Below are 14,212 nucleotides of genomic sequence, written 5' to 3' on the forward strand. Positions count from 1 at the left end.
GGTATTCTTACTGTATACCCCCAGAATAACACACATGCTATTTTGTAATTGCCTGTTTCTTATATGCATTCCACATTAGACTCAGGCTTTCAAGAGGACAGAGATACAGGTCTAGGAATATTTTAGTCTCCGGTATATATACACATGTTCAATCAATTATTGTTAAATAAGGGGGAAATGAATGTATTGCACATGGAACTGTGGGAGGTAGTAAAAAGAACTAGAGCTATGTAGAACATTAAGCTCAGCTATATTTATTATAGGTGTGTATATGTGATAATGATATTATATAATTAAGAAAATAGCGATTAACTTAAGATCAGTGTGACCACACTTTGCCACATAGTTGAAAAGCCTTAATTCTTTCTAAATATAATTTAATAAAATTTACTATCTTAAAAGTGTGAAGAATTGAGGAAAAGAAAGGGAAACACATCAGATTGTGTATGTCTGTTTTTTAGAAGAAAATCTACAGATGAAAAATATACTCAATAAAATATGTCCTTCGTACACTCAGGATATTTAAGGAAGCAAATCAACTACACAGAGTATTGCCTTTTTCAGGATAAGATTATATAACTTGGCCAACAAGTTTATAAAATTTTACAAAACGCCTCCAAGTTGCAACAGCAAAACTTTCCAATTCTGAAGCAGTAGGATCTAGGGACTTAGTGAATACTCAAGACACAGCGAATTGTGAAGCAGTATCTGATGTCTGTTACCTGTCTAGCGTGAAGGCGTACATCTTGGTGGCTTTGTCATTCACAAGATAAGTTCTTTCAAGAAACTCCATGGTGGCCAGGATAAAAGATTTTGGTGGTGGTGGTGGTGGTGGTGGTGGTGCTGTTATTGTGGCGACGGCTGCTGCTCTTCAACTCACTGTCCAGTTTTAGAAGCAAAACAACATTACGACTGTTCACACACTTTGCAAAGAAAAAATGAAAAGGCTTCTGGGATTACAATAACAAGCCTCCCGTGTCAGTGTTCTTGATAGATCTGCTAAAACTGCAGTCTGTTTGGAATGTTACCTGGCTTCGTTCTCTCACCCACAGAAACTACCTTCCTGCAGGTAGGATCACATGACGTGTGTGTGTACGCGCGCGCACTTCCCACGCCATCTGATTCCACTGTGCTGTCTAGGAGGTAGAGGAGATCAAGGGTTACCCGCTAATTGCTGCTGTAGGGGTTTGGTCTTCAGAGCACACCTGGGTGAGCTCAAACAGCTGCCTTTCTGTACACTAATATCTTTTCCCTCCTCTTCAACTTTCTTTTTTTTTTTTTTTTCTTTTTCTTGGTGGTGAGTGGGAAGGTCTGTCTCTGAACCTAAAAGCATTTCTCCTAGGATTTAGTTCTAAAATGCCCTCTAGGGCTTCCCTGGTGGCACAGTGGTTGAGAGTCCGCCTGCCCATGCAGGGCACACGGGTTCGTGCCCCGGTCCGGGAAGATCCCCCATGTCGCGGAGCGGCTGGGCCCGTGAGCCATGGCCGCTGAGCCTGCGCGTCCAGAGCCTGTGCTCCACAACGGGAGAGGCCACAACAGTGAGAGGCCCGCGTACCGCAAAAAAATAATAATAATAATAAAAATAAAATGCCCTCTAAGCAGCTGTCAAGATTTACTTCTCTTCTCCTAGGACCGTTTGGGGATCTCACTACTGAAGAGGACAATAGATCATTAGTCACTGAAGTCTCTAATCTGAAACAGTTCCTGGTGCAGCAGCTTGGAAACCCTTTTGACAGACAGGAGAAGGGCAGTGTCAGCTTCTAAATAAATAACAGCCCTCAAGCACAAAAGAACCAGAATGAGCTGTTCTCCCTGGCCAGGGTACCCTCTGCTGAGGATAAAAGACCAGCCCAAGGAACCCCTGCCAGGCAAACCCATCACAACTCTTAGAAATGGGCTCTTCTGAGTTGACCCCAAGAGACCTTCAACCCCCAAACTCCTATGAATTTTATTTCATTACAAAGAACTTTCCTTTCCAAATAAGAGAAAGAACTGTAGCCCGAGGACAACAGCCCCGTCACACGGCATTTACATGTGGGCCAAAGAGCATCCAAGACCTATAGAGATGCAGGCAGGGGCAGGCGAGTGCAGAGAGGAGAAGAGGCGTAGACCCTCCACCTCTAAGTCCTCGTTTCCTTCTTCATCTGTTGACACTAACTCCCTGGGGAGAGCGCTCAGAGCGGTGTAGTCCTGAGTAGTCCAGTGGCTCAGCCTCTCGGGAATCTGCCCATACAGCTGAGCAGAGATCGCCCACCGTGACCTAGTAGAATAAATATTGTCTCCTGGAAGGAGAGTGGGATTCAATGGCAATGGCTGTAGGCAGTGAGGGGAGAAGTCACCTTTGGCCGAGCGTGAGAACGCCAGATCTTCTATCACATCCGTCGTGAAGCTGTACCTCTTGTCGATTTTAAGATTTCAGACACTCTCCTCTGGAACATAAATTCTAACGTCTTTTCATATGGCCCCATTGCCTACCTGGTCATTAACTTTGCTCTGACAGATGGAAACTGTAGAAATGGCTCTGAGAGGCCATTTTTCTTTGCAGGAGAAATTCTGGGTCTAGTAAAGTATTTCCTTCTCTTATATTCTTACTCTTAACTTTGCAGAATAATAGGCTATTCTGTGGAGGCAAAAGTAAGAAAAGAAAAGAATTATTAATCTATCGTGTGACGTGTTGCCGCACTTTGCAGCTTGAATCAATTGTGAGTAGTTTCTAGCACGTAGTAAGAGAAAAAGAATTCGAGTGAATGAGTGTCAAAAAGTGAAGAAGCTACGTAAAACCAGGCTGAAATCCATTAAAGATGAGTGCGAAGCAGAGGATTTAAGTATTATTTAAATGCAGGAAAGAGAATATTTGGCTATAGATTTCAACAGGGGAAAAGCAATCTGGAAGTTTGAGGTTCCACACCACAAGTTTGGTCGCTAGCCCATATATAGCTGCACATATGTTTATGATTCTATGACTATGAAGATATATATTATTGGTAGTTTGTTAATGTGAATTGTTTGTGAGGCGAGGATAGAGTGAGGATATATGAGAGGGGCAGGGTGGGGCTGATATAGACAGGGTAAGGTGGAGATGGGAAAAGAGGAAATGGGAACCCAAGCAAAAAAGGACAAGAAAAAAAATGTATTCTATGATCTCTCCTGTTTATAAGTTGAAGTATATATATATATGTAATTGCCATTTTTGTAGACCCAGTATAGTCTAAAATCAGCAATTTCATATGATTCTACTTAAATATATATGCACACATGTATACATACTTATAAAATGTATATTTGTACATGTGTGATACATTTAAAAATAAAAAATTAAGTGTTCATGCTTTAAAACTATAGGGAGGGCTTCCCTGGTGGCGCAGCGGTTGAGAGTCCGCCTGCCGATGCAGGGGATACGGGTTCGTGCCCCGGTCTGGGAGGATCCCACATGCCGCAAAGCGGGCCCGTGAGCCATGGCTGCTGAGCCTGCACGTCCGGAGCCTGTGCTCCGCAACGGGAGAGGCCACAGCAGTGAGAGGCCTGTGTACCGCAAAAAAAAAAAAAAAAAACTATAGGGAAATTAGGTACTATTTTCCTCAAAGCTTTGTGAATTTCCAGGTGCTACCCTTGGAGGTAACTACTTTACTATAAATCAAAGCTTCTGGTATAAGAGCAGGGAACAGTGGATTACAACAAATAAAACTTTTATGTTAAAGAAAAGTAAGTTTTGCTACTACAAATTTAGATGTAAAGTTATGATAAGAATTGTAAGCCTATTATGTTATGTAAATATTCATCTGTTGATTAGCTTATCTTATAAACCCCTTTTTCACTGTACCATCATGCCCTTTCCCCCCAGTATTTTGTCAGCACAATGTTTATGAAAAATTTCCCATCCTCCCTGACTAACCTTTGGCCCACTTTGGCATACACAGCCCACCAAGGGCTAATGGCCCAAATCAGACTCCACATGAGTCACAAAATATGTATTCAGAAAGCAATGCAGATCACAAAAGAAAATCCCCTATCTTGTTGACAAGTCAGTTTGGCGAGGCATTTGCTGCTCATCCCAGTTTCCTAGGCAACCAGCTTCCAAACCATCCTGAATTACAGGTTGTCCTCTCTGCCCAGTCTCCATCACAAGCTTGTAGCAACTGAAGGGGCAACATACAATTTATAACAGTTAACTCTGGGAATAAATATTCTGTCAGCTGCGAGAACATAACTGATACAACCAGAGATCTCATTCTGCTCCCCAGTGCTGGCTATTGTCGACAACAATTTCTTAATAGGATTTTACAAGTGGTAGCTAATACGTATGCAAAAATAATTTACACACGTCTTACACATAGTTTGCTATTTCACTTGCGGAAAGGATGTGTGTATTTATGCAGAACCATTGTAATCATCCCTACACACTAAAGTACGGAGTTCTCACTGTTTGCATTCCCAAAATTTAAACCCGTATTTCAGGAATACTTCATCTTGTCATTGTTTGCATATGACTATTCCTTAAAAAGACATTTGAAAATGTGCTTGTTTTAAATAATGAATGTGGATTTTCATCCTGTTTGTATCTTTCTTGTTTATGTGTAGAGGCCATGGAGTGGAGTGGTTTAATGTATGGACTTTCAAATGTACAGACAGACTTAGTTTCAGTTTCTGGTTTGGCCATTTTCTTACATATGTGACCTTGAAAAAGTTGCCTGACCTCTGTTTTCAATTTCTCATCTGTAAGATGGGGACATTAATAGAATCCATCTTACAGACTTTTGTGAAGAGTAGAAGAGATATTGTGTATAAAAGTTCTCAGCGTAGTATCTGCCATGCAACCAATTTCATCTAGATGTGAGTTGCTATGTACTGGGCCATGTCTAAGTATAATACCTTGGCTGTCCCTGAGAAATTGACCCCAGCCTTAGTAGAGGCTAAGAATTACTCAAGGAATGGAAGTAGAGGTTTCTGAAAACAAGACCTGGGAACTTGAACCCGCCATCAACTGTATGACTTTGAGTAGCTGCCTCAAATTCTCAGGGCTCAACTTTCTCAAATAATAGATTTGTGCCTGTCTTATGCTCCCCACTTGGTAGCAGAGTGCCATTCAGAATGTGTCCTCAATAAAGAGGACACAACAGGAGAGAAAATGCAGACTCAGTCAGTATAATCACCTACTAAAGATTCTGGACTTATGTATTCCCACACAGACTATAAAGACATTATTTCTAAGTTGGGTAACATTTTCTTAGCAGGTGGCTTTATGGTTATTACTACAGTATGAGCTTTTCAAAAGTTCCATCTAGGAACTTGTAAACAAAGACACTGGAAGTTTAATTGGATTGTATTTTAAAGAACATTATGAAAATTTCATTTTAATCTCAAGTGAACATGTATAAAACACAAACCATCTCCTGATATTTCATACTTTACTTGAAAATGGACTGAAAGCCATCTGAGTTTTATTTTCTTCTTGATAAATTGGCACTAACTCTTTTTTTTTTTGGCGGGGGGCGGGGATTTTTATTTTTAAAGAGATTGATCTATAGAAATGTTCCAGTGCAAATACAGCTTGTATTTGTTGAGAAAAGAAAGACTTGATAAAATATCGATACTAAAACAATAAAAGAAATATTTTATTAAGGCTGATAGATGTAAATAAATAATATAAAAATAAACAAACAGTGTTTTGGTGGGGAGAGATATTGGGGCTAGGTGGTTAAAATGTTTACGAAGTGTATATTTTATTGATTAGTCTTCATGCCTCATACTTCCTTTTCCAAATATTCTGCAACTTAAACTAATTAATCCTTAAATGCACCTTCTGAGCTAGATACAGTTGACTGTGTCTTGCAAACTCCACAGCAGTTTTCTGCTGACTTCATATTCTCACCACAGTAGGTGTCTCTCTTCTTTATTTTATTTACATTGGCAAACAAGAAAAGGTTCCAAGGACCTAAGCCATGATTTTAAGGCATTGGAATAAGAAAGGCAGACAAAAAACACTCTTCCTAATATCCCAGCTCCTTGATCTACAGATGCACAGAGCATCACTGAAAACCAAAGCACTGAATTCCTGAATTTAAAAGAGAGAGAGGAGCACCCTCTTGTCATTATCCGGAATGCCGCCGTTTAATTTTCATGAGTACAGTTTACTTTCCTTTAGTGAACGTCTTGAGGGGCTGATAATTCACCTTAGGCAAAGGATTTTCACAGCAAGTCCCCAGATGACTGCCAAGAGAGCAAAGGCATAGCTCATCTTCTCCTCCGAATCTCAAAGCCTGGATTTATTTGACTGGAAGCTGACAAGCCTGCCTCTCAGGAGACAGTCCAGGAGATAAGACAAAAGCTGCCTTGAAGCTCTTCCTCTGAAAGGCTGAGCCATCACTTTTTATGTCAAACCCAAAGTGCATCAGAGGACAGCAGCAGGGTTTTCTGCTTGGAAGCACAACCACAAGACATCACAGCTAACTCATCTCTTCTTTTGGTATCAGTGAATTTGCATCCAGTGAGTCCACATTTTTAAATGCTGCTAATCCAACCAACTGTAGCAAATTTCACCACCACTGCCAGGGGATGAGTTCTTTGAATTTGCATCCAGTAAGACAAGTGAGACATCATATTACCTTTTGCACCCCAAGACTGTCAGTCACCCAGATATTGGTCAGTGAGAAAAAGATGGGAATTTCTCAGCTAACTCTGAAAGAGAAGAAAAGTATTTAATTATAACAAGCTAACACATAACACATCATTGAAAATATTCTATTTGGCAACAGATTTTTTATGTGCCTAATATTCCCCTTTACCCTTCAGAATCTGAAACTAAGATTTTTCTGAGTCTTCACCAGAATTGTGATACTTCATCATTCACTGAATAAGCATTTCATTTTCATTTTCTTTTTTTTTTTTTTTTTTTTTGCGGTACGCGGGCCTCTCACTGTTATGGCCTCTCCCATGGCGGAGCACAGGCTCCGGACGTGCAGGCTTAGCGGCCATGGCTCACGGCTCCAGCCGCTCCGCGGCATGTGGGATCTTCCCGGACCGGGGCACGAACCCGTATCCCCTGCATCGGCAGGCGGACTCCCAACCACTGCACCACCAGGGAAGCCCAAGCATTTCATTTTAAACATTATAAACATTCAAATTAAACTGCTACAAAAATGATACCCAAGACACAGACACTGGCAATCAATGTCCTCCTATATTTTAAATATTATTTATGCAACAAAAATCAACATGACAAAACAGTATGAACAGTTTTTGATACAAGTTCGCTAGAATGGGATTTGTCATAACCTGCATTTCCTAGTCACAAGTTAGTTTCCAAGAAAGCCGGTAAATGGTAAACTCAGATGCCCCTTGGCCATTTTCAATTAAAGGAAACAGAAGGAGAAATCCATTCTATGATTAATGTCATGTCCCAATGAGTACTAATTCTCCATCACTTCTTAGAATCATTGTTATTATGGATGTTGCTGTCAGCAGATGGGGAATAGTTCTTTTTTAAATTTATTTTTCATTGACGTAACATTGGTTTAAACATTATATAGTTTTATGTGTACAATATTATATTTTTATTTCTGCATACCCTATAGCATGCTTACCACCAAAAATTTAGTTTCCATTCAGCACCATATAGTTGATTCCCGTTTATCCCTTCCATCCTCCCTTTGCCCCCTTTTCCTTCTGGTAATCAATACTCTGTTCTCTGTATTTACATGTTTTGTTTGGTTTGTTGATTTGTTTGTTTGTTTGCTTGTTTTTTATATGCCATATAAAGTGAAATCATATAATATTTTTCTTTCTCCGTCTGACTTATTTCCCTTATTTCCGTCCATGTTGTCACAGATGGCAAGATTTCATCTTTTTATGGCTTAGTATTCCATTGTGTACATGTACCACATCTTTTTTATCCATTCACCCACTGATGAGCACTTAGGTTGTTTCCATATCCTAGCTGTTGTAAACAATGCTACCGTAAGACCTGAAACCATAAAACTCCTAGAAGAAAGTACCGGCAGTATGCTCTTTGACATGTCTTAGCAATATCTTTCTACCTATGTCTCCTCAGGCAAGGGAAACAAAAGCAAAAATAAACACATGGGACTCTATCAAACTAAAAAACTTCTGCACAGCCTAGGGAACCATCAACAAAACAAAAAGACAACCTACCACATGGAAGAAGATATTTGCAAATGATATATCCAATAAGGGGTTACTCTCCAAAATATATCAGGAATAGTTCTTTTTAATCTGCTTTATAATACATAGTCATCTCTCCTTTTTAATAAAGACCAGGCCCCCAACTAAATTGAGGTAGACTGCTCAGACCTAATATTTGAACACACTGGATTCATTGTCTGCTCAAATACACCCTTTCCACTATTGGCTGGCCAGATTACAGGCCTCAGGCATCCCACTCTAATCCACATGGTCATTTGCTACTAATTCAAACTCTTTGCTAGGAAGATGCAATTATTTAATTTCTGCCTAATGGCTTAGCCAGCAGGGCATACTTCCCTGTGTTGGACCCTTGTCTGAGGATATTGCCCCTCAGGGCTAGCTTATCTGACACCTGCATCCAGCCCAGCCGCCCGTTTTTAACTGATGCTGCTGCTACACTGACCACGCTGTCATGCTGAATGCGCCCAGTTTGTGATTCGGCTGCTGCGAGTCCTAATTCTGTCCTTTTTACAAATGTTCAGTGTGTCATTGAATCCGTTTGCTTCTTTCTGCCCCAATTTCCTAACCAGCAAATGTTGAATGACAGTACTAAGCTACTTTAGAAGACTCTTCTGAGTAAAAATAATCCCCTTCCTCTTTCAGGTATAAAAAAGCACTTCCGAAGTATTTAATATTGTTAAATACGCACATTAAATATTGAGAAGTCATTTACGTAAAAAAAACAAAGAAACATACCTTAAGGTAAATACCACCTACATAAAAATTTTAGCCTATTTTTAATTTAAAAAGTAACATATATCCACAGCAAAATATCTTTAAAATTTAAGAAGGTAGACATGGACGGTAAGTCCTCCTACCTAAGATCCTAGGGTAAGATACAGGAAATAAACCATTTTTAAGAGTATCCTGAATATCTTCATGGAATTCTTTGTGCATTTATGGGCAGACATACACGAACTTTTTTTTACAGTCCAACTTAATGTGTAGTTTAGGAATGACTTATAAGCCTGTCAACAGTTAATTATTTACATGTCATTTCTTAATTATTAATAGACTTTCTTTTCTATAACAGTTTTAGGTTCACAGAGAAATTGAGTGGAAGGTACAGATTTCCCATATACCCCCTGCTCCCACATACCTGTAGCCTCCCCCATTATCAACATCCCCACCAGAGTGATACATCTGTAGTACACCCAAAGTCCATAGTTTCCATTAGGGCTCGCTCTTGGTGTTGTATCTTTCTTGTTGGACAGATGTATAATGACATGTGTCCACTCTTATAGTAACATACACAGTAGTTTCACTGACCTAAAAACTCTTTCACACACACCTTTATCCACCAGATTTGCCCGATTTTTATGAGGTTGCTGTCTGGTGAATCCTAAGGTAGCATCAAAATAAAGCTCTTTTCCTTCCTTCTGCTCTTGCTGGGAGGCTCCCAGGCCTGTCCTCCACCTACTGGACCAAGATGATTTGATGGTTGTGGCTCCTGTCCCACGACCTCCACAAGTCGGCAAGTCCAGGTCCAGGTCCCACCTCATGTCTTGTTTAACAGCAAATTGAACAGGCTAAAATTCCCAGCAGTTGCTTTTCGTTGGGAGGAAAGTTAAAGAAGAAAGCAAGAAGCCCTCTTAGATACCTCAGCTTTTTGTTCAACCCAACATTTGGCGTCCATCTCACCCTCCCCTTCCTCCCAAGCCTTGATGAAATTCCTGATGCTAATAGCTAAGCTCCAAGCTTATCCTAAGCTCTAGTGAATTATACAGAAAAATTACTGCTCTCTGTGAATGTATAATCGAGGGTACAACTGCCTTTGCAAAGCAATCCCTTCGGTACAGTACTGGGTGACATACGATAGGTCATCACAAACCAGCAAACATGTCCCAGGACTGCCAACATATTTACACTTGAAGAACATATATAGCATTTGTTCACAAAACCTGAACAGAGTGAATATTAAAATGAATATCCCCAGCCCCAGTCACTTTCCATGCCAACATTAAAAATTAGAGCTCCTATCTTAGCCCCTTGGATTATCAGACCTGGCTCTGTCAATCAAAAACAGTATCACACATCATGCTAACGTTATCTTACAGTTGCTCACGGCTTTAAAAGAAAGTCTCCCTCTCTAGAGCCTGAAAACAGACACTGACGCTTATAACATTGTTCTGAAGAGTTAGACAACTTAAAATGAAACGTTTACTTTGTCATATGAGTCCAGATATTTTCCTGTCTTTCAGGGAAATGTCACAAGAAGGTGAATCACGTCTGGCTTAGTCTTATTGAGGAAGTAATGGCAGCGCACAAGATACAGTATCTCTTTCAACACCCTAAGGGCCAAATTAGCCTTGTCACTCTACATTGCACATCTCTTTTATGGAGAATTTCAGTTATTACTCTTCAGCATAGTGTTTACAAACACTCAGCAAATTATTATTCAGTAGATGAGAAGAAATGGGAAGGATACCAAAAAAAAGTAATTTAACTAAGACATTAAGTAATGTGAAAAGACTAATTAGAAGTGTGACCTGCCCATCATTTTCCCCAAGAACTTCCACGAGACTCCTTTCTCCTAAGTTTCAAAAATAAATGTGGTACATACAATAGATAGACAAGAGAGTTATCTAAAATGAACACCTGAAGATGTAATACTGGCCTTAATGTAATCAACAGAAACCAAAGAACTAGTCCAGTGACCTCTCTTCTAGAAAGCAGCATGGTGTGGTATTGATTGTGGATCATTTCCACCGAACTACTTACCTGGTTTTTTAAATAGGCACTTAAAAGGGAAGCTTCCATTAGCTGGAATTGGCCCTCTTAGACACCTCCCTGATACTGCATCCTCTTCTTGGGACACTCCTCCTTCTGGCCGTGAATGTGGATGCCACCTTCTCATCTTGAGGGTCTCAGCTCAGATATCCCCTCCTCAGAGAGTCCTTCTCAGATCTTTCTGTGAAAAGCCATGGGGTCTCAGCCATATCCAGTTTCTCTCCTCCACAGTGCACTCTTCATTCCCTTCAGAGCCCTTGTCACTATCTGTGTTACCTTCTTTGTTTTTTGTTTCTGGCCTCATCTATTCCTATAAGAATGTAAGCTCTTGGGGGAAGGGGCTTTGCTGTTTCACACTGTTGTATCCCCAGTTCTTGGTACACAGTATCTGGTATATCATGGGTGAATAATACAATTTTTAGAAATTAATAAATGAAGGAATGATTGATTGGATGGATGGGTGGATAGAAGATACTTGTAAGAATTACATTCAGAGTAATGTACTTACTAGTGATTCAGAGTAAACCTTTTGCACTCATGTAGACTTGTGTATCTCTCTCCTTAGTAGCTGGGTTATCATAACATTTCTGAACCTGTTTTGTTATCTGTAAAACGGGGATAATTAGATTTTTCTCACAGAACTGTTATAAAGATTAAATGCAATAATTTATATAAAATGAATTTCACATATAAAGCTAATAGTAACTGCTTAGTGAATAAAGGATATCCATATTAATACTTCATATATAAAACCAGCCTGTAGTCGCATAGGAAATTTTTGTCTTATCAAATATGAAAAAAAATCACAAAGTACTTTCTGATCTAGTTGTCAAGTTTCAACTAAGTCAGAGAAAAAGCTATAATAGACTGGACTTCTCTACCTTAAAGAAAAAAATTGGAGCTGGCAGGGGTATTAAGCTTGAAATGGCACTGCTGCCTGGTTAAGTCTTAGATATAGCGATGCTTCCTTTGGATACGGGTGGAGACAGCAAGAGGGAAGAGAAGATCATGCAGGAACATATTATGGAAGCAAAAGAACACAACTCTGACATTTACTACATTATTATACACCTAGATCCTGTTATTAAAAAAAAAATGTCATGAAGAACCTAGGGGTAAGACAGGAAAAAAGACACAGACCTACTAGAGAATGGACTTGAGGATATGGGGAGTGGGAAGGGTAAGCTGTGACAAAGCGAGAGAGAGGCATGGACATATGTACACTACCAAACGTAAGCTAGATAGCTAGTGGGAAGCAGCCGCATAGCACAGGGAGATCAGCTCGGTGCTTTGTGACCACCTAGAGGGGTGGGATAGGGAGGGTGGGAGGGAGGGAGTCGCAAGAGGGAAGAGATATGGGAACATATGCATATGTATAACTGATTCACTTTGTTATAAAGCAGAAACTAACACACCATTGTAAAGCAATTTTACCCCAATAAAGATGTAAAAAAAAAAAAAAAGAACAACAACAAAAAATCAAACATAAAAAAAAAATAAAATAAAATAAATATATATATATAATTATTTTTCTTCTTAAAATTCAGAAACTTTATTGCTGATTTCTTTTAATAAAACGTGCAGAATATATTTTATCCCAGTGCTATTTAAATTTCTAAGTACATTTGGACAGTACATATGCATTTTAAAAACGTCTGTGGAAAGAGCCAATTTTATCATAAGACACGAGGAGTTCTGCGTTATTTCTCATTGGTGCAAAACTAATTGGCTTTTCCCATTCATTGCACAAATATTTGTTTTTCCGTTTTATCATCCTTATAATTGCAGTTGAAATTAAAAGAGGGCACAACCACCTGGCAAAATCTGGAGCAGGAAGCTTTGCACTTCCCAGCATCCTAGCCACATTGGCTTCCCAAGCCTCAAGAACCACTGGGATAGAAGTCAGTGCTCTCCCTAATGTCACCCCATTGATGGCAACAGTTTTCCATGTGCATCTCCAATTATACCAGCATTTGGGGAATTTGTTTTTGAGCTGAAAAGAAATTCCTAAAATATACATGTTATCTAAGACTCCAGAAGTAGAAATGAATATTGGTGTCATAAACTCCTGATTCCTCCATTAGAGTCGTGCAAATGTGGGCTGGTGTCTCTTCATGTGAAGTAGAGAAGGAATAATGAAAGTATAGGAGAATGGAAAAATTTAAAGGAAAGAACCAAAACCCATGAGACAAAGTTACATACCCAAATTTGGGGACTAGATTCAAGAATCTCAATAAATGCAACAAAGAACTTTCTTAAACGCCTACATTTCTTATCCTGACAAAATCCTGGGTATATACTGATATAACCAATTTGGGATCTCCTGGCTCCTTGAAAGATTTGGCTTTAACCCCAGTTCCGTGGCCTGTGGGCATCCAAAGTCTCCCCTGTATTTTGGCAACTTTCTTGGACATAAGGAGCAGGCGGGTGTCTACCTTCAGCTTCTGTTTCTATGTAGCCATGTATTAAACCAGAAAAGAAACTTTCCTTCATTTTTTCACAGAAGAAATCTATGCACACAGTGCATTGATGAATGTAGCAGACTTATCGAAGATTGCAGGCTAAAATGAAGAAGGAATTTAAATTGCAGCCATGTAAAAAATCTAAACTGGACCTGTAGTCATCATCGTTCTGAAAAGATACATCAGTTATCTTACTAAAGGACTTAAGGTTTTCCATGATCTTTTACTCATCTTGTCTCAATCTCTGCATCTTGCTGACATCTATCTCTTTATTCTTTTTCTTCTCTTTTCTCTTCTTCCCCTTGGCATCACAGCAAATTCTTAAATTTATCACACTCAGAGTAATTCAGGGATAATCTTCTGTTGCCTGATTAGTCAGCTCTCAACCCTCACACTGAGATGCCTATCAAGATATTTTCCCAAATGAGAAGAGTTTTCTCACTGAATATAATTCTGATGCTAGAATTTTAGTATCACAACTCCCCCCTCCCCATTTCATTAAATAGTGCTCTATATGTGGCAGTCTTCACTGCCATTCCCTGATTTTTATTCTCTCTTTCTGGACACAGGGGAGGACTTCTCTGCTCTCTTGAGACTGGATGCTAATTCAGCCCAATGGGCTGAGAGTGGAAGTTACATGAATTACTTTCTGTTTGAGCTATTGAAATGTCAGTGTGAGATCCCCCAGTATTGATTTTGCCCTGTGATTTTGACAACCACAGAAATCTGCGTAGAAGTTGAGTCTGCCTCATCCTGGGCACCTAAATGACAGTGAATCAGCAGAGCCTCCCTACTGACCTGCACTGGACTTGTAAAACAAA

The 14,212-nt window shown here is 39.6% G+C and overlaps 1 protein-coding gene across 1 annotated transcript in view; it reads right to left on the minus strand.

Moving 5' to 3' along the window:
* SLC30A8 (solute carrier family 30 member 8) overlaps positions 1-793 on the minus strand; it is a gene marked incomplete at its 5' end in the record, with an annotated part of 35,048 nt that extends 34,255 nt beyond the window's left edge. Inside the window, one exon of the mRNA XM_079902311.1 lies at positions 723-793. Within this exon, the coding sequence (XP_079758437.1) occupies positions 723-793 (71 nt within the window). The remainder of the gene's footprint in view (positions 1-722) is intronic.
* Between the last annotated feature and the right edge of the window lie 13,419 nt (positions 794-14,212).

The sequence above is a fragment of the Stenella coeruleoalba genome, assembly GCF_951394435.1.
Source record: "Stenella coeruleoalba genome assembly, chromosome: 17".
NCBI lineage: Eukaryota > Metazoa > Chordata > Mammalia > Artiodactyla > Delphinidae > Stenella > Stenella coeruleoalba.